Raw genomic sequence first — 23,801 nt, forward strand, 5'->3', positions numbered from 1 at the left:
GTGTCAATGGGGCGGGGGGGGAACTGGTCCAGTGCTAAACTGGGGCGGGGGGGGGACTGGTCCCAGTGTCAAACTGGGGCGGGGGGACACTGGTCCCGGTGCGGGGGGTCACTCACGGCGTAGAGCAGGATCCGGTTCTCCTTGTCCTCCTTGGGGTACAACATGTTGTTGCTGGGGGGGGACACATCACTGGGCGGGGGGGACATTGGGGACCCCGGGGGGGGCTATGGGGAGGTCGTGGGGGGTACAGGGGGCCCCAGAGGGACATTGGGGACACCGCGGGGGGGACATGGGGGGGACATGGGGGGTACAGGGGACCCCAGAGGAACATTGGGGACCCCGGGGGGCCCATGGGGGGGACGTTGAAGACGCCGGGTGGGGCCATGGGGGATATTGGGGACACCGGAGGGACCCGTGGCGGGGGGTCAGGGCGTCCAGGGGGGTTATGGGGGGGTATAGGGGACCCTAGAGAGATATTGGGGACCCCGGGGGGGCCCATGGGGAGGGTCATGGGGGGTATAGGGGACCCTAGAGAGATATTGGGGACCCCCGGGGGGCCCATGGGGAGGTCATGGGGGGTATAGGGGACCCTAGAGAGATATTGGGGACCCCGGGGGGGGCCATGGGGAGTCAGAAGGACCCATGGGGGGAAACTGGGGACCCCGGTGGGGGGGGAAATGGGAACCGGGGGGGCCTATGGGGGACACCGGGGGGTTCGGAGAGGCCCGGGGGGGGTTCGGAGAGGCCCGGGGGGGTCACTGGGAGCCCGGGGGGGGTCCCGGTCCGCTCACCACTCCTGGCAGAACCGGATCCCACGAACCCCGGCTCGTAGGTCCCGTCCGTCTCCATGGCGCCCGGCCACGGCGGCCGCGGGGGGACAAACTTCGCGAGGGCGCCTGCGCGAACCCGCCTCCCGCCAGCCAGAACGCGTCGCTATTGGCGGAACGGGGCGGGGGGCGGCTCCCTTCGCTATTGGGTGTCCGGCGGAGCGCTGGGCGGGCCCGGCGGCGCTGATTGGCGGAGAGTGCTCGGGGGGCGGGGGGAAGGTTCCAGAAGCGGCGGCGGGGCCGCAGACATGGAGGCGGCGGCCGCTGCTGGGGCCGCGCTGGGGGCCGCTGCTCGGCGGGGGGCTCCGCGCCCGCCTCGGTGGCGCTGGCCGTGAGCAGCAGCCTCAACGTGTTCCGGGCGCAGAAGCGCTACAGCACCGGGCTCACCATCGCGGAGCTCAAGGTACCGGGGATGCCGGGCGGGGCCTCCGCGGCGGCCGCAGCGCCGTCACCGGGCCCGGGAGCCGGCGGGGGGATCCCGGTACCGGCCGGTGCGAGCTGGAGCCGGCGGGGGGATGCCGGTGCCGACCGGTGCGAGCTGGAGCCGGCGGGGGGATCCCGGTGCCGACCGGTGCGAGCTGGAGCCGGCGGGGGGATCCCGGTACCGGCCGGTGCGAGCTGGAGCCGGCAGGGGGATGCCGGTACCGGCCGGTGCGAGCTGGAGCCGGCGGGGGGGATCCCGGGTACCGACCGGTGCGAGCTGGAGCCGGCGGGGGGATCCCGGTACCGGCCGGTGCGAGCTGGAGCCGGCGGGGAGATCCCGGTGCCGACCGGTGCGAGCTGGAGCCGGCGGGGGGATCCCGGTACCGGCCGGGTGCGAGCTGGAGCCGGCGGGGAGATCCCGGTACCGGCCGGTGCGAGCTGGAGCCGGCGGGGGGATCCCGGTACCGGCCGGTGCGAGCTGGAGCCGGCGGGGGGATCCCGGTACCGACCGGTGCGAGCTGGAGCCGGCGGGGAGATCCCGGTGCCGACCGGTGCGAGCTGGAGCGGGCCCGGGGGGATCCCAGTTCTAACCAGTGACCTCCCAGTGAGAACTGGAGCCGGTGGGGGGGATCCCAGTATGGGCCAGTGACCCCCCAGTGTGAACAGGAGCCGGTGGGGGGATCCCAGTACAGACCAGTGTGGGCTGGAGCCGGTTATGGGGGGTCCCAGTACGGACCAGCGACCCCCCAGTGCGAACTGGAGCCGGTGGGGGGATCCCAGTTCTAACCAGTGACCCCCCAGTGCAAACTGGAGCTGGTTATGGGGATCCCAGTTCTAACCGGTGACCCCCCCAGTGCAAACTGGAGCTGGTTATGGGGATCCCAGTTCTAACCAGTGACCCCCCAGTGCAAACTGGAGCTGGTTATGGGGATCCCAGTTCTAACCGGTGACCCCCCCCAGTGGAACTGGAGCTGGTTATGGGGATCCCAGTACGGACCAGTGACCCCCCAGTGCGAACTGGAGCCGGTTATGGGTATCCCAGTTCTAACCGGTGTCTCCCGCAGTGCAAACTGGAGCTGGTGGTGGGATCCCAGTTCTAACTGGTGTCTCCCCCAGTGCAAACTGGAGCTGGTGGTGGGATCCCAGTTTCTAACTGGTGTCTCCCGCAGTGCAAACTGGAGCTGGTGGTGGGGATCCCCGCGTCCCCTCATGGACCTGCAGCTTTTCGGGGTGTCAGACGAGCCGCTGGGCCGGCTGGAGCAGGACGAGGCCCCTGCTGGGCAACTACCCCGTGAGCGACGGCTGCCGCCTGCACGTGAGCGCCCCATCCGCCCCTTTCCAACCCCAAATCCCCCCCGAGCCATCACCCCGTGTCCCGTTTCCCACTGGGGACGTGCGCCCCGTTTTCCCCGCTCCTTCACCCCATTTTCCCTGCTTTTCTGCCTCATTTTCCTGCCTTTTCCATCCCATTTTTCCCTCCAATTTTCCCGCCTTTTCCATCCCATTTTTCCCTCTTCCTCCCATTTTTCACCCTATTTTTTTCCTGCTTTTCCACCCCCATTTTTCTCAGCTTTTCCATCCCATTTTTCTCTTTCTCCCCTCATCTTCCCCCCATTTTTCTGGATTTCTCACCCCTGTTTTCCCCCCATTTCCCCCCCATTTTTCCCCCCATTTCCACCTCATTTTTCCTCATTTCCCCCATTTCCCCCAGGTCACCGACCGCAGTGGGTCCCACGTCGGGCTCTTTGAGGATCTGTCCCAGGTGGCCCAAGTACGAGATACCTGACAGCGAGTACGACAAGAGACCAGGTGACACCGTGTCCCCCCGTGACACCCGTGTCCCCCGGGGCCCCCCCAGTCTGGGGACATCCCCCCTGTCCCCATGGTGATGCTGTCCCTGTCCCCATATCCTAAGTGAGGTGACAATCCTGATGTCCCCTGGTCCTCACACTGAGTTGACAATCCCCTGTCCCTCATGGTGACGCTGTCTCTGTCCCCTCATTGAGGTGACAATCCCCTGTCCCCCATCATGACACTGTGTCATTGTCCCCATATCCTAATTGAGGTGACAATCCCGGGTCCCCATGGTGACACTGTCCCTGTCCCCTCATTGAGGTGATGTCCCTGACCCTACATCCTAATTCAGGTGACAATCCTGTGTCCCCCACAGTGACGCTGTCCCTGTCCCCACTGTGTCCCTGTCCCCATCTCCTAATTGAGGTGACAATCCTGGGTCCCCATGGTGACACTGTCCCTGTCCCCTCATTGATGGTGCCATCCCCTGACCCCACATCCAATCCTTGTGTCCCCCCTGTCCCCCGCGGTGTGCCGCTGTCCCCCGTCCCCCACAGCGACATTCTCACTGCGTCCCCATCCCCTCCCTTGTCCCCCCCCCACATCCCCATCATCACGTGTGGTTTCCCCCCGTTGTCACCACGCTGTCCCCGTCCCCAGAGTCCCTGCGCTCGTTCCTGCGCCAGCGCGGCTTGGGGCCGCTTCGACGCGGGGGGGGGGCGCAGCGCCGCGCGGCCGAGCAGCAGCAGGAGGAGGCGACGGCCCGCCGCGCTCCCGTGGGCTCCCGCTGCCTCGTCCGCGTCCCCGGCCAGCCCGGCAAGCGCGGCACCATCATGTACGTGGGTACGTGTCCCCACGGCGCCCCGACCCCCCCTTTGTGTCCCCAAACCCCCACAAAGCGCCGCCATCGTGTCACCGTCGTGTCCCCCCCCCCGCAGGACAAACCGACTTCAAGCCGGGATATTGGGTGGGCGTGCGCTACGATGAGCCGCTGGTGCAAAGCACGACGGGAGGTACGGTCCCCAGGTTGTCCCCACGTGTCCCTGAGTGTCCCCACTTTTTGGGGGGTCCCACTGAGCTGTGTGTCCCCCCGCAGCGTGGGCGGCCGCCGGTACTTCGAGTGCCAGCCCAAGTACGGCGCCTTCGTCAAACCCCAGAGCGTCACCCCCGGGGACTTCCCCGAGGAGGACGATGGGCTGGACGACGAGATGTGAGGGGACGGGGGGGGGGACGCTGGGGGACACGGGGGGCACGTGCGGCGCTGGGGGGGACACGGCCCCAAATCGCCGTGGTTTTCCCTTCTTTTCGGGGTGTGTGTGTGTGTCCCGCCTCTGTCCCCTCCCCCCCCAGCGCTGCCTTCACCCCAAAATGTCCCCAAATCGTGTGTGTCCCCCCCGCCAAATCCCCCCCTCAGGGTCCCCGCTGGGCGCTGCCCTTCGCGGGGGGCGGGGCCTCCTGGGTTGGACACGCCCCCCGCGCTGGGGCGGTCCTTGCGCTGGCCACGCCCCATCCCGGTGCAGGGGGCGTGGCCTCTTTCGTTCCGCAGCCAGTGGGCGGGCGCGCCGAGGAGGAGGCGGGGACCAGGAGGCGGGGCCGGGAAGCAGCGGCCGGGCAGGTGAGTTGTGTCCGGGGCGGCCCGATAACACTCCCCCCCTCCCCGCCCCCGTTTCCCGGGCGACCCCACAGTAACACCCCCGGTAACCGTTCGCTCCCCGCTCCCGCAGAGCCGCTGCCAGCGCCGCCCCCGCCCCGTCTCCCGGGAGCCCCCCCCGTCTGGGGCACCGGCGGGGTCGCTCCCGCCTCATAAAATGGCTGTTTTAAAGTCGAAAACAGGACGTTTTGGCCGGTTTTGTGCGCGGGGGGCGTTTGGGGGGGCGGGGGAGAGGCTCGGGGTGGGTCTCGTGCGCTTCCGCCACGGAGCGGCCCGACATGCTCTGCGCGTAGCCAATAGGGACGCTCCTTCCGCTCCGCGAGGGGGCGGGAGGGAAGCAGCGCCCCGGCCAATCACCGCGCGGCGGCGGCGACCGACGCGCGGCTCCACCAATAGACGCGGCCCGTCGCGTTGAGCGGCGGCAGCGGCCGCCAATGAGGCGCTGGGGCGGGAAGGGCGGGGGCGCGCCGCGGCGGGGCGGGCCCTGCGGAGCCGCCATGGGCTGGTGGGGCGGCGCGGGGGCGGGCGGCGCTGCGGGCGGCGCGGGGGGGGGGGGCCCGGTACAGCCTGGGCCGGGTCCCGCACCCCTCCCCGCCGCCGCCGACTCTCGGCGCCGCCGACCTGGAGCGGGCGGACGCGTGGATGCTGCGGAAAGCGCTGGAGAGCGGTGAGGGCGGGGCCAGAGACTCGGGGGCGGGGCCAGGACGAGCACCTGGGGGCGTGCCCGAGATTCGGGGGGCGGGGGCCGGGGAAGGGGGCGGGGCTGGGGCAGGGGGCGGAGTCAGGACGAGCACCAGGGGGGCGTGCCCGAGATTCGGGGGGGCGGGGCCCGGGGGGTTGGGGGCGTGTCCAAGGAGCGGGGGCTTCCGGAAGAGGCGGGGCTTAGGCTCCTTTTCCCCGCCGCGTTGAGCCCCGCGCTGTGTCCGTCCGTCTGTCCGTCCGCCCAGGGTTCCTGTCCTGGTTCCGGAACGGGCTCCTGGCCACGGGCGTCGGCGTCATCGCGCACGTGCAGAGCGACACCGGCCGGGACGCCGCCTACGGTGGGGACCGGGGACACCCCCTGGGACACCCGGGGACACCCACCCCCCCCCTTGGGGACACCCCCTGGGGACACCCCGGGACACCCACCCCCCCCTGGGGACACCCCGGGGACCCAACTCCTCATCCCCCCCACCCCCCCACCCCCCTCCTCACCCCCCCACCCCCAACCTCCCCCACTCCTCACCCCCCCCCCCCCGCTCCTCACCCCCCCACCCTCTCCTCACCCCCCTCCCTGCTCCTCTCCCCCTACCCCCCCCCACTCCTCAACCCAACCCCCCTACACTCCTCACACCCCCCACCCCCCCACCCCTCCTCAACCCCCCCGCTCCTCACCCCCAACCTCCCCCTACCCCCCCCCCACTCCTCACCCCCCAGCCCCCCCCACACCCCCTCCTGCTCCTCAACCCCCCCCCCCCCCATCCCCGCTCCGGGGGGGCGGTCCCTCGCCCCCCCCCCTTCCCCGCTCGGGGGGCGGGCCCTCACCCCCCCATCCCCCGCTCTGAGGGGGCGGGGGCCTCCACCCCCCCCCCTTCCCGCTCGGTGGGCGGTCCCTCACCCCCCCCCTTTCCCCGCTCCGGGGGGGCGGGGCCTCACCCCCCCCCCATCCCCCCGCTCGGGGGGCGGTCCCTCACCCCCCCCATCCCCCGCCCGGGGGGCGGGCCCTCACTTGGCGCGGTTCCGGTTCCGGCGCAGGGTTTCTTCGCGCTGGGCGGGCTGTGCGTGTCCTGGGCGTCCGTCTCGTACTCGTGGGCGCTGCTGCGGCTGCGCCGGCCGCTGCTGCTCGCGCTGCCCCGCGCGCTGGGCGCGGCCGGGGGGCGCCGCCCTCCCCCCGCTGCTCTGGGCCGCCGCGCTCGCGCTCTACGTGGGGCGCCTGGAGGTCGAGGTGGCGCCCGAGGAGCCCCCCCCGGAGCTATGACCCCCCAGTAACCCCCCCCAAACCCCCCACCCCAATAACCACCCCCCAGATACCCTCCCTTAAACACCCCACCCCAATAACACCCCTCAGATACCCCCCCTTCCCCCCCCCCCACATAAATACACGGGGGCGGCGGGAGGTCGAGGTGGCGCCCGAAGAGCCCCCCCCGGAGCTATGACCCCCCCCCTAAACCCCCCCACCCCAATAACACCCCCCCCAGATACCCCCGTTCACCCCCCACATAAATACACGGGGCGCCTGGAGGTGGAGGTGGCGCCCGAGGAGCCCCCCCCGGAGCTATGACCCCCCAATAACCCCCCCCAAACCCCCCACCCCAATAACACCCCCCAGATACCCCCCCCTAAACCCCCCACCCCAATAACACCCCCCAGATACCCCCTCCTAAACCCCCCACCCCAATAACACCCCCCAGATACCCCCTCCAAAACCCCCCGCCCCAATAACACCCCCCCAGATACCCCCCTTTCCCTCCCCCCCTGTGTATTTATGTGTCGAGGTGGCGCCCGACGAGCCCCCCCCGGAGTTATGACCCCCCCCAAAAACCCCCCCCAGATACCCCACTTTCCCCCCCCCATAAATACGTGGTGTGGCTGAAGGTCGAGGTGGCACCCGAGGAGCCCCCTCCCCGGAATTATGACCCCCCCCCCCCGGAATTATGACACCCCCCCGATAAATACACGGGGCAGCTGGAGGTTGAGGTGGCACCCGAGGAGCCCCCTCCCAAACCACCCCCCCTCCATCCCCCTAAACTGCCCCCCCCCCCCCCCCGAATACCCACCTTCCCCCCCATAAATACATGGGGCGCCCGAGGAGCCCCCCCCCGGATAATACACCCCCCCCCTTCCCCAATAGACACCCCCCCCAAAATAAATACATGGGGTGGCTGGAGGTCGAGGTGGCGCCCGAGGAGACCCCCCAGGAATAATGACACCGCCCCCCCCCACCCCCCCCCGCCAAAATAAACACTCCCCCCCCCCCCCAAATAATACATGGAGTGGCTGGAGGTTGAGGTGGGGACCGGGGAGCCCCCCCCGGAATAATGATACCCCCCCTCCCCAAAATAAATCCACTCCAATATAAATAGACCCCCCCTTTCCTCCAAATATAAACCCACCCCCCAGAAATAACCCCCCCCAAAACTAATCAGCCCCCCCAAAATGAATAACCCCCCCCCTCAAAATAAACCCCCTAAAAAATACCCCCCCCCAAAATACCCTCCCCAATAATAGACCCAACACAAGAGTAAATAAGAACTCCCCCCCCCAAATAAAATGAACCCTCCCCAAATTGAACACCCCCCCCCCCCCCAATTAAGGGGATTAAACCTGCCCCCCCCGGTGGATTAAACCAAATTAAACCCCCCCCGGACGCTATTTTTCCCACAAACCCCCCTGTTTTGGCCACTTTGTATTTATCCACTAACCCCCCCCCCCCCCAATTCCTGCTACAAAAAACGGGCATTTTGGGCAAAAACATGTAAAAAATGAGCATTTTGGGGGCGTTTTCGGCCCCTTTGTGTTGGGAAATAAAAATGGTGCAAAAACCTCAAAATCCGTCAATTTGTTCCCAAAACGCCCCGAAAACGGCTGTTCAATTTTGACCCAAATTCCTGCAGATTCACCTCAAAATATCCCAGTTTCCCGCCCCCCAAATCGCGGTTTTTCTCCCCAAAAAACGACGGCGACGCAGAATTTATTATTATTGTGGTTTTTTTGTGGTTTTTTTGTTGTTTTTTTCTTCTTTTCCGCCGTTTTTTTCCTCATTTCCAGCAAAAACGGGCCCGGCCGGGCCTGAAAATGTCACTTTTTGTTCATGCACTAAACGCCCCGAAATTCCACAAATTGCTCAAAACGGCCTCAAAAAAAGCGGAAAAAGGGTTTTTTTTTAATCACTACGGGCGGAGTTTTTGTTAAACCCTAAAAATACCAAAAAATGGGAAAATCGACGGTGATGTCGCGCCCAAAAAACCCCAAAACGCCGCTTTTTTGGGGCGGAAACATCCATTTGGGATTTGAGGGGGTTTTTTTTTGGGGGGGGGTTTTGGTGTTTTTTATTAAATTGGGGGAATAATTTGGGGGTTTATTGAAAGAATTGAGGTGGTGGTTGAAAAATGATGAGTTTTGCAGTTTTGCCCCCAAAATTGGGGTTTGGAAAACCCAAAATCCACAGGAACGGGCTGAATAAAAGTCCCCAAATCGGGGCTTTTTGGCCCAAACTGGCGGAGGCTGCGGAAATGGTGAAAACGCTGCGTTTTGCCCCATTTTGAGGGGCCTCTTCCGGTTCTGTTTTGCCCGATTTTGCCGGTTTTTACCCCAGAAATGCCCCCAAACCCCGGGGTTCGTTTTCAAGCGTGAAATTGGGGGGAAAAAGCCCTTTTTTGGGGTTTTTTGGGGTCCTGGCCCTGGGGGGGAGGGCGGGTGGTTTTGGGGCGGTTTGGGGGGTTTTTGTCCCTGGGGGGAGGGGAAGTTTTGGGGCGTTTTAAAGTGCGAAGAGACCCGGGAGGGGGGAGGGGCCGCTCCCAGTTGGTACCATGAAAATCCAGTTTAAAACCACCCCGGGACTGGGAGCCAGGGGGCGGGGGGACCCAGGCATCCGGGAGGACCCAGGCGTCCGGGAGGACCCAGGCGTCCGGGCAAGTCCAGCCCAAATTCCACCTTTTTGGCCCCAAAATGGACCAAAAAACCCCAAATCTGGCTCAAAAAAAGGGGGTGGGGGGAGGGGCCACCCCTCCCCCGCCGGTAAGTGCTGCGTGGGAAATGGGGGAGGGGCGGGGACGTCGGGGACACGTTGGGGACACGTTGGTGACGTTGGGTGGATCCTGGGGACACGTGGGTGACAACGGGTGGACATTTGGGACACGGTGGTGACGTCAAAGTGGATCCTGGGGACACGTTGGTGACATCGGGTGGATCCTGGGGACACACCGGTGACATCGGGTGGACCTTGGGGACACATTGGATGGATCCTGGGGACACACCGGTGACATCGGGTGGACCTTGGGGACACGTCGGTGACATCAGATGCACTTTGGGGACACGTTGGGTAGATCCTGGGGACACGTTGGTGACGTCAAGTAGACCTGGGGGACAAGTTGGTGACATCGGGTGGACCCTGGGGACACGTCGGTGACATCGGGTGGATGTTGGGGACACGTTGGGTGGACCCTGGGGACACGTCGGTGACGTCAGGTGGACGTTGGGGACACGTTGGGTGGACCCTGGGGACACGTCGGTGACGTCAGGTGGACGTTGGGGACACGTTGGATGGACCCTGGGGACATGTCAGTGACGTCGAGTGGACATTGGGGACACGTTGGGTGGACCCTGGGGACACGTCGGTGACATCGGGTGGACGTTGGGGACACGTTGGGTGGACCCTGGGGACACGTTGGTGACATCAAGTAGACCTGGGGGACACGTCGGTGACATCGGGTGGATCGTGGAGACACGTCGGTGACGTCGGGTGGACGTTGGGGACACGTCGGGCAAGTCCTGGGGGGGCCAGCGAGTCGGGGGCCGCGATTGGCTGAGCATCAAGACTTCGGACGGGCCTCGAGCCCCATTGGATGAGCTACGACCCACGTTGACCATGGTGGACGGGCCTTGAGGGACATTGGACCACATTGGATGAACCTTGAGCCACGTTGGACCATGTTGGAGGGGCCTTGAGGGACACTGGACCACATTGGATGAGCCACGACCCAAGTTGGACGAACCTCAAGAGCCGTTGGGTCCCGTTGGATGAACCTCAAGAGCCGTTGGGTCCCGTTGGATGAACCTCAAGAGCCGTTGGGTCCCATTGGATGAGCCTCAAGAGCCGTTGGGTCCCGTTGGATGAAGCTCAAGAGCCGTTGGGTCCCGTTGGATGAGCCTCAAGAGCCGTTGGGTCCCGTTGGATGAACCTCAAGAGCCGTTGGGTCCCGTTGGATGAACCTCAAGAGCCGTTGGGTCCCGTTGGATGGGCCTCAAGAGCCGTTGGGTCCCATTGGATGAGCCTCAAGAGCCGTTGGGTCCCGTTGGATGAAGCTCAAGAGCCGTTGGGTCCCGTTGGATGAGCCTCAAGAGCCGTTGGGTCCCGTTGGATGAGCCTCAAGAGCCGTTGGGTCCCGTTGGATGGGCCTCAAGAGCTGTTGGGTCCCGTTGGATGGGCCTTGAGTGACCGTTGGACCGCGTTGGATAAACCTGGAGCGACGCGGGGCCGCGGTGAACGAGCATCACGCCACGTTGGGTCACGTTGGACGGGCCTTGGGGCATCTCAGACCATGGTGGACAATTGTCAAGCTTGGTTGGGCCACGTTGGATGATCCTCAAGCTTTGTTGGGCCACGTTAGATGATCCTCAAGCTCTGATGGACCCCATTGGATGATCCTCAAGCTCCGTTGGATGATCCTCAAGCTTTGTTGGATGAACCTCAAGCTTTGTTGGGCCATCAGATGATCCTCAAGCTCTGTTGGGCCACATTGGACGATCCTCAAGCTTTGCTGGATGAACCTCAAGCTCCGTTGGGCCATGTTGGATGATCCTCAAGCTTCATGGAACCGTGTTGGATGATCCTCAAACTCCGTTGGATGATCCTCAAGCTTTGTTGGGCCACGTTGGACAATCCTCAAGCTTTGTTGGGCCATGTTGGACGATCCTCAAGCTTTGTTGGATGATCCTCAAGCTCTGCTGGGCCATGTTGGATGATCCTCGGGCTCTGTTGGATGATCCTCGAGCTCTGTTGGGCCATGTTGGATGATCCTCAAGCTCTGTTGGATGATCCTCAAGCTCTGTTGGGCCATGTTGGACGATCCTAAAGCTTCATGGAACCGTGTTGGACGATCCTCAAGCTCTGTTGGACGATCCTCAAGCTCTGTTGGATGATCCTCAAGCTCTGTTGGGCCATGTTGGATGATCCTCAAGCCTGTTGGGCCACGTTGGACGATCCTCACGCTCTGTTGGACGATCCTCAAGCTCTGTTGGATGATCCTCAAGCTCTGTTGGACCATGTTGGATGATCCTCAAGCCTGTTGGGCCACGTTGGACGATCCTCACGCTCTGTTGAACCCCGTTGGCGGCGCCGTGGCCACCGCGAGCAGCTCCACAAGACCCCCCCAACCGCACCTCAGGGGCTCCGGCGGCACCAAAACACCCGTGGGCGCCCGGAGAAGCGTCCGAAGCGCCACCACCCCCCTCCCCCACCCCCACCAACCGCCCCTCCCCCGCTTTGGGCGCCCCGGGCCGGGCCGCGCGCCGGTTCGTAGCGTTTCCGCGGGCTCGTGGCCGCGTCACAGCGAGTGCTGCTCCAGCAGCGGCTGCACCGGCGAGTGCGGCGACGGCGGGGGGGGTCCGGGGCGGCGAGGGCGGCGCGAACGGGGCGGCGGGGCCGGGGGGGTCCAGGAGGGGCCGGTTGTAGAAAAAGAAGGGGCACTGGTGGATGAAGAGTTCGATGATTGTCTGGTAGGTGCGCGTGGCCGTCAGCGCGTCCATGGTGCTGAAGTCGGGGCGCATCAGCGTGGGCCAGAAGCAGATGGACAGGTTCTCGCTCGTCATCAGGTTCACGCGGTGGTTGTGGCTGACCCTGCGGACAGAGGGGACGCGGCTCCGGCAGGGCCCGGCAGCTCGGGGCCCTGACCTGAGGCTGGCGCCATTTTTGGGGGTGATTTTGGCGCCATTTTGAGCCCTGAGGTGAGTTTGGCACCTTTTTTTGAGGTGATTTTGGCGCCATTTTGAGCCCTGAGGTGAGTTTGGCGCCCTTTTTGGGGGTGATTTTGGCGCCATTTTGAGCCCTGAGGCGAGTTTGGCGCCTTTTTTTGAGGTGATTTTGGCGCCTTTTTTTGAGGTGATTTTGGCGCCATTTTGAGCCCTGAGGTGACTTTGGCGCCTTTTTTTGAGGTGATTCTGGCGCCATTTTGAGCCCTGAGGTGAGTTTGGCGCCTTTTTTTGGGGGTGGTTTTGGCGCCATTTTGAGCCCTGAGGTGAGTTTGGTGCCTTTTTTTGAGGTGATTCTGGCGCCATTTTGAGCCCTGAGGTGATTTAATGACATTTGAGCCCTGAGGTGATTCTGGTGCCGTTTTAACATTGAGGTGATTTTAGTGACATTTTGATCCTGAGGTGATTCTGGCGCCATTTGGACCCTGAGGTGATTTTGGCACCATTTTTTGAGGCGATTTTGGTGCCATTTTGACCCTGAGGTGATCTGGCGCCATTTTCAGCCCTGAGGGGATTCTGGCACCATTTTTTGAGGTGATTCTGGCGCCATTTGGACCCTGAGGTGATTTTGACACCATTTTGACCCTGAGGTGAATTTGGCGCCTTTTTTTGAGGTGATTTTGGTGCCATTTTGACCCTGAGGTGATTCTGGGGCCACTTTGAGCCTGAGGTGATTTAATGACATTTGAGCCCTGAGGTGATTCTGGTGCCATTTTAACATTGAGGTGACTTTAGTGACATTTTGGCCCTGAGGTGAGTTTGGCGCCATTTTTTGAGGTGATTCTGGCACCATTTTGAGCCCTGAGGTGATTTTAGTGACATTTGGGCCTCAAGGTGATTCTGGCACCATTTTTTGAGGTGGTTCTGGTGCCATTTTGAGCCCTGAGGTGATTCTGGCACCATTTTTAAACGTGAAGTGATTGTGGCGCCATTTTTTGAGGCGATTCTGGCGCCATTTGGACCCTGAGGTGATTTTGACGCCATTTTGACCCTGAGGTGAATTTGGCGCCTTTTTTTGAGGTGATTTTGGTGCCATTTTGACCCTGAGGTGATTCTGGGGCCACTTTGAGCCTGAGGTGATTTTACTGACATTTTCATCCTGAGCTGATTCTGGCGCCATTTTGACCCTGAGCTGATTCTGGCGCCATTTTTTGAGGTGATTCTGGTGCCATTTTAAGCCCTGAGGTGATTCTGGTGCCATTTTTAAACCTGAGGTGATTCTGGCGCCATTTTTTGAGGCGATTCTGGTGCCATTTTGAGCCCTGAGGTGATTCTGGCGCCATTTTTTGAGGCGATTCTGGTGCCATTTTGAGCCCTGAGGTGATTCTGGCGCCATTTTTAAACTTGAAGTGATTCTGGCGCCATTTTTTGAGGCGATTCTGGCGCCATCTGGACCCTGAGGCGACTCTGGCGCCGCCATCTTTGCCCCCCCCGTCTCCCCCCACTGAACCCCCATCCCCACGCACTTGTTGAGGTGGGCGATGACGTATTTGAAGACCTCGTAGTTTTCCTTGGGGAACTTCTTGAGCACGTCCTTCAGCGCGTGGAGCTTCTGCTCCCGGTCGTTGATTTCTGGGGGGAAAAGCGGATTTTGGGGGGAGAAACACTCACCATGACCCCCCCGGTTTATTTTTGGGGGAGTTTTGGGGCCTCACACATTTGGGTGACCCCAAAAACCCACCCGGGACGGCACTAAAAATGGAGGCGAATTTTCACCACGACGCGCCATCAATGGGGTTTTAAGGGGTGGATTGATGAGGTGAGCGCACTAATGAGCTCAGGGGGTGTTAATTGAGGGGGGGCTGCTAACGAGGTTAACGAGACTCACTGTGGGCCTCCACCAGCTCCACCTGCATGGCGTAGGGGACGAGCGGCTCCGGCAGCTCCGAGAAGAAGCTCTTCATGGCGCCCGCCACCGTGTTCACCGTGAAATCCTTCTCCGCCAGGTCCAGACCGTGGTCTGGGGGGACACGGGGGGACATGGGGGTCACTGCACCCCAGGGACCCCGAAATGCTGGGACATGGGGGTCACTGCACCCCCAGGGACCCCGAAATGCTGGGACATAGGGGTCACATCCACCCAGGGACCCCAAAACACCAAGGGGGGACATGGGGGTCTGGGGGGACATGGGAGGACATGGGGGTCACTGCACCCCCAGGGACCCTGAAATGCTGGGACATGGGGGTCACTGCACCCCAGGGACCCCGAAATGCTGGGACATGGGGGGCACATCCACCCAGGGACCCCAAAACACCAATGGGGGACATGGGGGTCTGGGAGGACATGGGGGTCACAGCACCCCCACGGACCCCGAAATGCTGGGACATGGAGGTCACAGCACCTCAGGGACCCTCATGGACCCCAAAATGCCAGGACATGGGGGTCACATCCCCCTGGGACCCCCAGGATGGGACAATGGGGGTCACATTCCCCCCCGGGGACCCTGAAATGCTGGGACATGGGGGTCACAGCACCCCCACAGGCCCCAAGATGGGACAAAGGGGGTCGTACCCCCCAGGGGACCCCAAAACATTGGGGGGGAGCATGGGGGGGACATGGGGGTCACTGCACCCCCAGGGACCCCGAAATGCCGGGACCTGGGAGAACCCCCCCCAAAGGGTTTTGGGGGATGGGGTGGGGGTGTCCGGGGGGTTTTGGGGTGCAAGGGGGGGGGCTGGTTACCCTGGTCGAACTGGCGCTGCAGACTTTCCATCTCCGACTTGTTCCCGCTGACGCGGTAAATGCCCTCGGTGCTCAGGCCTGGGGGGACGCAACGGGGAGATCCAGCCCAAAATCCCGCCGAGAACGGGACCTTCCCCAAAATTCCAGGTAGGAATTCAACACTTCCCCCCAAAATCCCAGGGGAGAATTGGACATTTTCCCCCTAAATTCCAGAGAGGAATTCGACACTTTCCTCCAAAATCCCAGGGAAAAATTGGACATTTTCCCCCAAAATTTCAGGGGAGAATTGGACATTTTCCCCCAAAATCCCAGGGAAGAATTGCACATTTTCCCCAAAAATTTCAGGGGAGAATTGGACATTTACCCAAAAATTTCGGGGAAAAATTGGACATTTTCCCCCAAAATTTCAGGGAAAAATTGGACTTTTTCCCCCAAAATCCCAGGGAAAAATTGGACTTTTTCCCCCAAAATCCCAGGGAGGAATTGGACATTTTACTCCAAAATCCCAGGGAGGAATTCGACACTTTCCTCCAAAATCCCAGGGGAAAATTGGACATTTTCCACAAAAATCCCAGGGGAGAATTGGACATTTTCCCCCAAAATTCCAGGGAGGAATTTGACATTTCCCCCTAAAATTTCAGGGAAAAATTGGACGTTTTCCCCCAAAATTCCAGAGAGGAATTGGACATTTTCCCCCAAAATTTCAGGGGAGAACTGGCCATTTTACTCCAAATTTTCAGGGAAGAATTGGACATTTTACCCCAAAATTTCAGGGGAGAATTGGACATTTTACCCCAAAATTTCCAGGAAGAACTGGAAATTTTCCCAAGAAAATCCAGGGCAGAATTTGACACTTTCCCTGAAAATTCGAGGGCGGAATTTTCCACCTTCCCCCGAATTTCTGGGGCAGAATTTGCCGCTTTCCCAGAACCGCGCGGTTCCCGGGCCCCCGTGCGGGGGATTTTCCCGATCCCGCGGCGTTTTGCCCCAACCTGTGGCCTCGATGAAGTCGATGCAGCGCTCGATGAAGAGGGGGATGGGCCGCTCGGGGGTGACGACGCTGCCCAGGGGGACCCCAAAGTAGCTGCTTTCCCAGGGGCCCTTCGGCAGCGGCGCCCGCGGCTTCGGCGCCTTCGGCTTCTGCGGGAGAACGGCCAGAGTCACCAAAACTGCCCCGGAACAACAGCCGGCGCAGCCACGGCACCGGGCACAGAACAGCCAGAGTCACCGGAACCGCCTAGAACAACAGCCGGCGCGGCCACGGCACCGGGCACAGAACAGCCAGAGTCACCGGAACCGCCCAGAACAACAGCCGGCGCGGCCACAGCACCGGGCACAGAACAGCCAGAGTCACCGGAACCACAGAGAACAACAGCCGGCACGTCCACGGCACCGGGCACAGAAGAACGGCCAGAGTCACCGAAACCGCCCCAGAACAACAGCCGGCGCGGCCACGGCACCGGGCACAGAGAACAGGTAGAGTCACCAATACCCCCAAACAACAGCCGGTATGTCTGCGGCACCGGGCACAGAACAGCCAGAGTCACCGGAACCACCCCAGAACAACAGCTGGTGCATCCATGGCACCAGGCACAGGAGAACAGGTTGAGTCACCAATACTCCCAAACAACAGCCGGCGTGTCCTCAGTACCAGGCACAGGAGAACAGGTAGAGTCACCAATACCCCTGAACAACAGCCGGTGCGTCCACGGCCCCGGACACAGGAGAACGGCCAGTCACCAAAACAACAGCCGGTGCGTCCACGGCCCCGGGCATAGGAGAACAGGTAGAGTCACCAACACCGCCAGAACAACAGCCGGCATGTCCCCGGCCGCAGTCACAGCCCCACACACAGGTAATGGCTGTTCCAACCCAAATTTCAATCCGAATTTTTCACTAATAAGGGGTTTTCAATGCAGATTGTTGAACAATGATCCACTGGAACAGACAAGAATCCACTGGACTCCATTAGAACTGTTTGAATTAATAATCGTTAATTGAAACAGATAAAAAATCTGTCGTTATTGATTCCGACGAATCAGCTATTCTGATGGATTGATTCCCATGGATTGTTAGTGATTCCAGCTAATTACCTATTCCAATTAATTATCTATTCCAACACATTATTAATGATTCTGGTTAATTACTTATTCCAACAAATTATCTGTTCCAGTGGATTATTAATGATTCCAGTTAATTACCTATTCCAATGAATTATCTATTCTAATGGATTATTATTGATTCCAATGCATTATTGATCCCAATGGATTATTATCGATCCCAACAGACTATTATTGATCCCAGTAGACTATTATCAATCCCAACAGACTATTATTGATCCCAACAGACTATTATTGATCCGAATGGACTGTTATCTAGCCCAACAGACTGTTATCTAGCCCAACGGACTGTTATCGATCCCAATAGATTATTATCAATCCCAACAGACTATTATTGATCCGAATGGACTGTTATCTAGCCCAACAGACTGTTATCAATCCCAATAGATTATTATCGATCCCAACAGACTATTATTGATCCGAATGGACTGTTATCGATCCCAACGGACTGTTATCGATCCCAACGGACTATTATTGATCCCAGTGGACTATTATCAATCCCAACAGACTAGTATTGATCCCAAGGGACTGTTACTGATCCCAACGGACTGTTCTTGATCCCAATGGACTATTATTGATCCCAACGGACTGTTATCCGTCTCAACAGACTGTTATCGATCCCAACGGACTGTTATCGATCCCAACGGACTGTTACCGATCCCAATGGACTGTTATCCATCTCAACAGACTATTATCGATCCCAACGGACTAGTATCGATCCCAACGGACCCAATACCAACCAACTGGCAACCAACACCACCAAACGCCCGCGGCGAGGACGGAGCCGCCGCAAAGGCCGCACAACCCACCAACCCAACCTCCCCGTCCCCATCCACCGGGTCAACGCCCGCCAAGCGGCCCCGGAAAGGCGGAAGCGGCACCTTGGTCGTCCTGCGGAGGCTGCGCAGGATGTTCCTGCGCCGCGGGTCCTCCCCGTCCGCCACCTCGTAGGGGCCCCCGGCGTTGTCGCCCTTGTACGGGGCGCTCTGCTCCTCGTCCTTCTTCCTGCCGGGCCCCAGCTCGTCGTCGCTGCCCACGCCCACGCTGCCGCGGTAGCCGGCGAAGCGGCCGAGGCGCGAGCAGCGCGCGCGGTACAGCCCGGGCTTGGCGCGGCCGTGCCGGGCGCGCTCCAACGAGCCCGTGTCCATCTCGCTGTCCGAGCCGTTGTTGGCGCCGCCGTTGGACTGCGCCTTGTTGATGTTGCGCACGGTGATGATCTTGCCCTGGGTGCTGTCGTGCGGCACCGAGTAGATGTTCTCCTCCTCGGCGCGCGGCCGCGCCACCGCGTCCATGGGCTCGGCGTAGTCGGAAGGGTCGAAGCAGTCGGCGGGGAGCCACGAGCCCGCCGACAGCGACTTGCGGCGCCCGTCGCGGTGCCCCTGCTCCAGATACGCCAAATCGGCCTTGCCCAGCTCAAAATGGACGGGGGGCTTGGGCTTCACCGGCGGCGGCACCTTGTTGTTGAGCTTGTTCTCGAAGGCGCTCACCACGGAGATGAAGGACAAGCCGTCGTTGCCCTCGAGCTCCATGGAGAGCTTGGAATGGTCCTTGGGGTCGTCGCGGAACGGGCTGTACCCGGGGGGCTCGGCGTCCTCCTCGGAGTCGGGCAGGTTGGAGTTGCAGAGCGGCGAGCCGGCGCGCGGCGAGTTGAAGGCGGCATCCTCGCCGGAGGCCTCGGCCGCCGCGTCGTACATGTGCGCCGCCTCCACCAGCGTCTTCTTCTCGGCCGCATCCTTGAGGAAGGCGTGGAACAGCTCCAGCTTGCGCTGCGGCTGAGCGCCGGGCAGCGCGGCGAAGCGCCCGTCCACGTCCTGCGCGATCTCCTCGCCCTCGCTCAGCTGCTCGCGGCTCAGGTCGTTGTCCGGGAGGTCGGCGGCGGCGGCGCCGTCGGTCAGCGCCACGAGCTGCACGGGCACCACGTCCTGCAGCTCGCACAGGAAGGCGCGCAGCGTGGCCAGCGAGGCGCGGCGCTGCGCCGAGTAGAACAGCACGTAGCCGTGCACCAGGCGGGACTTGCGCAGCCCGAAGGACGCGTGGTAGGAGAGCAGCGACAGCTCCACGCGCCGCTTGTGCGGCCCCACGGCCAAATCCAGCACCACGGAGCCGGCGGAGCCGCCGGGGCGGCACGAGGGCGACTGCAGCACGGGCCCCAGCACGTCGTCGGCGCCGAACGGGTCCCCGCACATGAGGCACATGACGACGCGCAGGTCGGCGTCCGCCGGCTCCTTGCGGTCGCCGAGCAGGTTGAGGTTGCGCTTGGAGTCCAGGAGGCCCTTGAGCACCTGCCCGATCTGCTTCTCGTTGATGTTGCGGCCGTAGCCGATGCCGGGGTCGAGGAAGACGCACTGCAGCTTGCTGGCGATCTGCTGGCCCTGCTGGATCAGCGCGTGCAGCGTCTCGCCGCCCGCGTCCCCGCGCTTGTTCACCAGGATGAGCGTGAGCGGCAGGTTGCCCGGGTGGCCGTCGCGCCGGCCCAGCGTGGACTCGCGGCTCTTCTCGATGCTCTCCACCACGTAGGACAGCGACTCCTTGGAGTTGTAGAGGCAGAGGCAGCCGTGGGGCTGGAAGGTGGGCGTCTGGAAGGCGTTGACGGGCAGGCGCACGTTGCCCTCGATGGGCCGCAGCGCCAGCTCGTACACCTTGCCCTCGATGACGTAGCGGTCGTCGCTGGTGCAGAGCGCGCGGATCTCGTTGGCCAGCTCGCGCGCCAGCCCGTCCTTGCCCAGGATCACCAGGTTGAGCCGGTCCACGCCGGGCTCCGGCTGCGTCCTGGGCGCGCGGGTGAAGCGGGAGCCCAGCAGCTGCTCCACGCGCGAGTCCACGCAGAGCGGGCAGCTGGGACACGTCTCCTTGGTGGGGTGGTACACGAAGTGGATGTGCTTGAGGATCAGCGCGTCGCGCTCGGCCTGCAGCTTCTGCAGCGCCTTGAAGCGCTGCTCCTCGCCCAGCACCTCCTGGATCACCCCCATCTTCTCCTTGCTGGGCTTGGCGTCCAGCTCCAGCTCGTAGAACAGCTCCGAGTACTCCAGGAGCAGCTCCTGGAACTCCTCCTTGGCCTTCTCGATGAGCTGCTTTTGGTGCTTGCCGTAAATGTCCATGTAAACCGCCTCGTCCAGCCACAGGTAGAAGTCCTCGCTCATGATGAAGCTCCGCGCCTCCTCCCAGGGCTTCCCCGGCGTGACGAACGGCGACGTCTCCAGGTTCTCCTTGAAGGCCCGCCGCATCTCGGCGCGCTTCCGCTCGTCGCGCAGCTTCTCCCGGTGCGCCTCGTAGATCTGCTCGGCCGCCGGCGTCTCCAGCAGGTCGAAGGGGACGCGCTCGTCGTCCACGTCGTCCACGTGGCCCGTGGCGTCCCAGGGCGTCTCGTCCAGCACCACGAACCACTTGGGGAAGTCCGCCTTGGTCTCCAGGAGCTTGCGCGCCTTGGAGCAGCTCAGGGGCTCGATCTCGTCCAGCTCGGGGAGCAGCGCGTCCAGCGCCTGCGGCAGCGCCGCCAGGAACGCCTTGCGGCGCCGCTCCACGTGCTCGTGCTTGAGGCGCTGCACGTGCTGCAGGAAGAGCTTCTTGGCCTTGGGCGTCCCCTCCAGGTACACGTAGTCCTGGTACTCGGGCGCGTTCTGCATCTTGCGGCTCACGGCGGCCCACGGCTCGTTGTGGTTCTTGACGATGCGCCCCACCAGCCACTCGTACTTGTCCTTGGCGGCGGCGATCTGCTGGCTCTGCTGCTTCAGCGCCTCGAAGTACGGGATGATCTTGGTCTTGCCGCGGCTCTTGTCGATGAGCTGCACCAGGGTGCTGAACGCCAGGTCCACGTTGACGTTGGAGCGGGCCGACGTCTCCACCACCTGCAGGTTCTTCTTGCTGAGCGCGAAGGCGTGCGCGTCGCGGATGTAGCGCTCCACGCCCTCGTCGCACTTGGTCAGCACCACCACCACGGGCTTCTTGGTCTTGGCCAGCTGGTTGTAGAGGTTGGACACGAACTTGAGCTGCTCGTCGAAGTTCCTGTTCATGCCACGGCTCACGTCCACGCACAGCAGGAACCGTCCACCAGCAGCTTCCCCTCGGGCATCTGCTTCTGCTCAAAGTCCTGCTCCAGCCCCAGCTGGTCCGTGCAGAAGTACATGAGCTTCTCGGCCGACGCCAGCTTGGTGGCGGCCGCGCGCGCTTGATGTAGGGCTGCAGCGCCGTGCTGCGGTGCGGCTGGAACGTCTGGTCGTCGATGAACTCCGTCTGCTCCACCACCTGCGCGCGGCACTCGCCGCCGTCCTCCAGCGCCCGCACCACCTCCCCCCAGTACAGAAAGTGGTCGTTGTTGACCACGCGCCCCCCGAAGTCGCTGGTGCTGAGCACCGACGTGTGGTCCAGGTGGAACTGGTCGGCGCCGGGCCGCACGAAGCGGTTGCACAGGCAGGATTTGCCCACCCCGCACTGGCCTTTGTCTTTCTCGGTGCCGGACAGACCCACCACGCTGACGTTGTAGGTGGGCACGCGGACATCTTGCTTCCTCGCCAGTCATCATCGCCCGCACATCCTGGCCCGCCCGGTCGATCCAGAGAGGTTGGCGGCGCGGCGGGGCGGTGGCGGCGCTCACGCCGCGGCGGCGGCGCCACCGGCGCCCATGTTGTGCCGGCGGCTCTTCAGTTGGCGCGGGGGCCCGCGGGCGGGCGGGCGGCGTCTCCACCTGGGGGCGGCACAGACGGGAACCAGCGTCAGCTCCGAAACGCCAAAATCCCACCCCATTCCGCCCCTTTTCCACCCGTTTCCCCGTCATCCACAAACCCAGCACCGGGGTCCCCGAAGGATTCGCTTCCCGGGCGCGGAAACAACCCAATAGCACAAACCACCCCGTTCCCCCTTTGCTTTGGATTTAATACCGAGTTTAGCGCCGGCTTAACGCCCAAAATGGGCGTAAAGGCCAAAATTTGACCCGATTCTGCCCGTTTTCCCCGTCGCCCACAAACCACGAACCCAACACCGAGGTCCCCGAAGGATTCGCTTCCCGGGCGCGGAAACAACCCAATAACACAAACGGCCCCGTTCTCCCTTCGCTTTGGATTTAATACCGAGCTTAGCACCGGCTTAACGCTTCTATGGGGTCACCGTGTGGGCAAACGGGGTTGAACGTTTGGAAAATAGAAAGGAAAGAGGCAAAACTATGTGACCAAAGCTCCGAGAGGCGCCCGAGCGCCGGTTCGGGGCTGATCCTGAGCGCCAGTTTGGGATGATCCCGAGCGCCGGTTCATGGATGATCCCGAGCGCTGGTTTAGGGATGATCCCGAGCGCCACCACTCGAACTAAAACCCGCTTCATTTTCCGCAGGAACTCATAGGATTTCGTAGCAGTTTGGGATTAGTTTGGGGCGGAATTAACGTCTTAACTCGGGTCGTTTTCCAGCGTTTTTTCGAGGTGGAACGGAGGGAATCGTGGAACTTGTGACCGGCTGTGTTTCCACCCCAGAACTTGAGAAATCGGGCGTTTTGACCCCAAAATGATAGAAAACAGGCTTCAAAACAACCCCACGCGGCTCCCGGGATTAACAGTTTGTTTGTTATTTGGGGTTAACGACCGGCGGGATCCTCGTCCTCCCCCGCGGGTAAAAGTTGAGTCGTTGAGGTCAGTTCTTGTTGGGTCGAGTTCTCATTGGGTCAAATTATCACTGGGTTGAGCCCTCATTGGGTGAAGTTTTTGTTGGGTTGAGCTCTCATTGGGTCAAATTATTGTTGGGTTGAACTCTTGTTCGGTCAAGTTCTCACTGGGTTGAACCCAAGTTCTTGTTGGTTGAGCCCTTGTTGGGTTGAGCTCTCATTGGTTGAGCCCTCGTTGGGTCGAGTTCTCATTGGGTTGAGCCCTAATTGGGTCAAGTTCTTGTTGGGTTGAGCTCTCACTGGGTCAAGCCCTGGCTGGGTCAAGTTCCCATTGGGTTGAGCTCTGGTTGGGTCAAGTTCTCATTGGTCAAGCTCTGGTTGGGTCAAATTATCATTGGGTTGAGCCCTCATTGGGTTGAGTTCTCATTGGGTCACGTCCTCATTGGGTCGAGCTCTTGGCTTTGCCACCAACAACCACAGAGATGTTCAACCCAACAGCCTCAAACCCAACTGGAGATGATCAACCAACCCAAACCCAACTGGAGATGATCAACCAACCCAAACCCAACTGGAGAGGTTCAACCAACCCAAACCCAACTGGAGAGGTTCAACCACCCAAACCCAACTGGAGAGGTTCAACCACCCAAACCCAACCGGAGATGTTCAACCAACCCAAACCCAACCGGAGATGATCAACCAACCCAAACCCAACTGGAGATGTTCAATCAACTCAAACCCAACTGGAGATGATCAACCACCCAAACCCAACCAGAGATGATCAACCAACCCAAACCCAACTGGAGACGATCAACCAACCCAAACCCAACTGGAGACGATCAACCAACCCAAACCCAACTGGAGATGTTCAACCAATCCAAACCCAACTGGAGATGATCAACCACCCAAACCCAACCGGAGATGATCAACCAACCAAACCCAACTGGAGATGTTCAACCACCCAAACCCAACTGGAGATGTTCAACCAACTGGGGACGTCTCGGTGGTGGGAATGGGATGTTCAACCAACCCAAACGCAACCAGAGATGTTCA

General features: G+C 61.7%; 4 protein-coding genes across 4 annotated transcripts in view; 3 read left to right on the plus strand and 1 right to left on the minus strand.

Moving 5' to 3' along the window:
- Nucleotides 1-38, plus strand: part of LOC308051259 (mitogen-activated protein kinase kinase kinase kinase 1-like) — a gene marked incomplete at both ends in the record, with an annotated part of 10,219 nt that extends 10,181 nt beyond the window's left edge. The window contains 1 exon segment of the mRNA XM_080361620.1: nucleotides 33-38. Within this exon segment, the coding sequence (XP_080217746.1) occupies nucleotides 33-38 (6 nt within the window).
- Nucleotides 39-1,044: 1,006 nt separating this feature from the next.
- TBCB (tubulin folding cofactor B) lies at nucleotides 1,045-4,856 on the plus strand (the record flags this gene model as incomplete). The annotated part of the gene is given in 8 exon segments (XM_080361621.1): nucleotides 1,045-1,230; nucleotides 2,420-2,455; nucleotides 2,457-2,530; nucleotides 2,962-3,059; nucleotides 3,705-3,887; nucleotides 3,983-4,038; nucleotides 4,041-4,057; nucleotides 4,141-4,856. Coding segments are annotated over 8 exon segments (768 nt in total), but the record flags the coding sequence as incomplete, so codon positions are not given.
- TMEM160 (transmembrane protein 160) lies at nucleotides 4,413-6,728 on the plus strand (the record flags this gene model as incomplete). The annotated part of the gene is given in 7 exon segments (XM_080361622.1): nucleotides 4,413-4,427; nucleotides 4,591-4,659; nucleotides 4,769-4,890; nucleotides 5,151-5,362; nucleotides 5,643-5,734; nucleotides 6,430-6,537; nucleotides 6,539-6,728. Coding segments are annotated over 7 exon segments (732 nt in total). The 3' UTR covers nucleotides 6,653-6,728.
- A 5,211-nt stretch (nucleotides 6,729-11,939) lies between these two features.
- ARHGAP35 (Rho GTPase activating protein 35) lies at nucleotides 11,940-23,003 on the minus strand (the record flags this gene model as incomplete). Its single annotated transcript, XM_080361623.1, is given in 11 exon segments — nucleotides 11,940-12,000; nucleotides 12,002-12,232; nucleotides 13,830-13,935; nucleotides 14,192-14,323; nucleotides 15,047-15,124; nucleotides 16,039-16,186; nucleotides 18,048-21,208; nucleotides 21,211-21,328; nucleotides 21,331-21,678; nucleotides 21,680-21,847; nucleotides 22,920-23,003. Coding segments are annotated over 11 exon segments (4,635 nt in total).
- Between the last annotated feature and the right edge of the window lie 798 nt (nucleotides 23,004-23,801).

Source organism: Nesoenas mayeri (assembly GCF_963082525.1).
Source record: "Nesoenas mayeri genome assembly, chromosome: 35".
NCBI lineage: Eukaryota > Metazoa > Chordata > Aves > Columbiformes > Columbidae > Nesoenas > Nesoenas mayeri.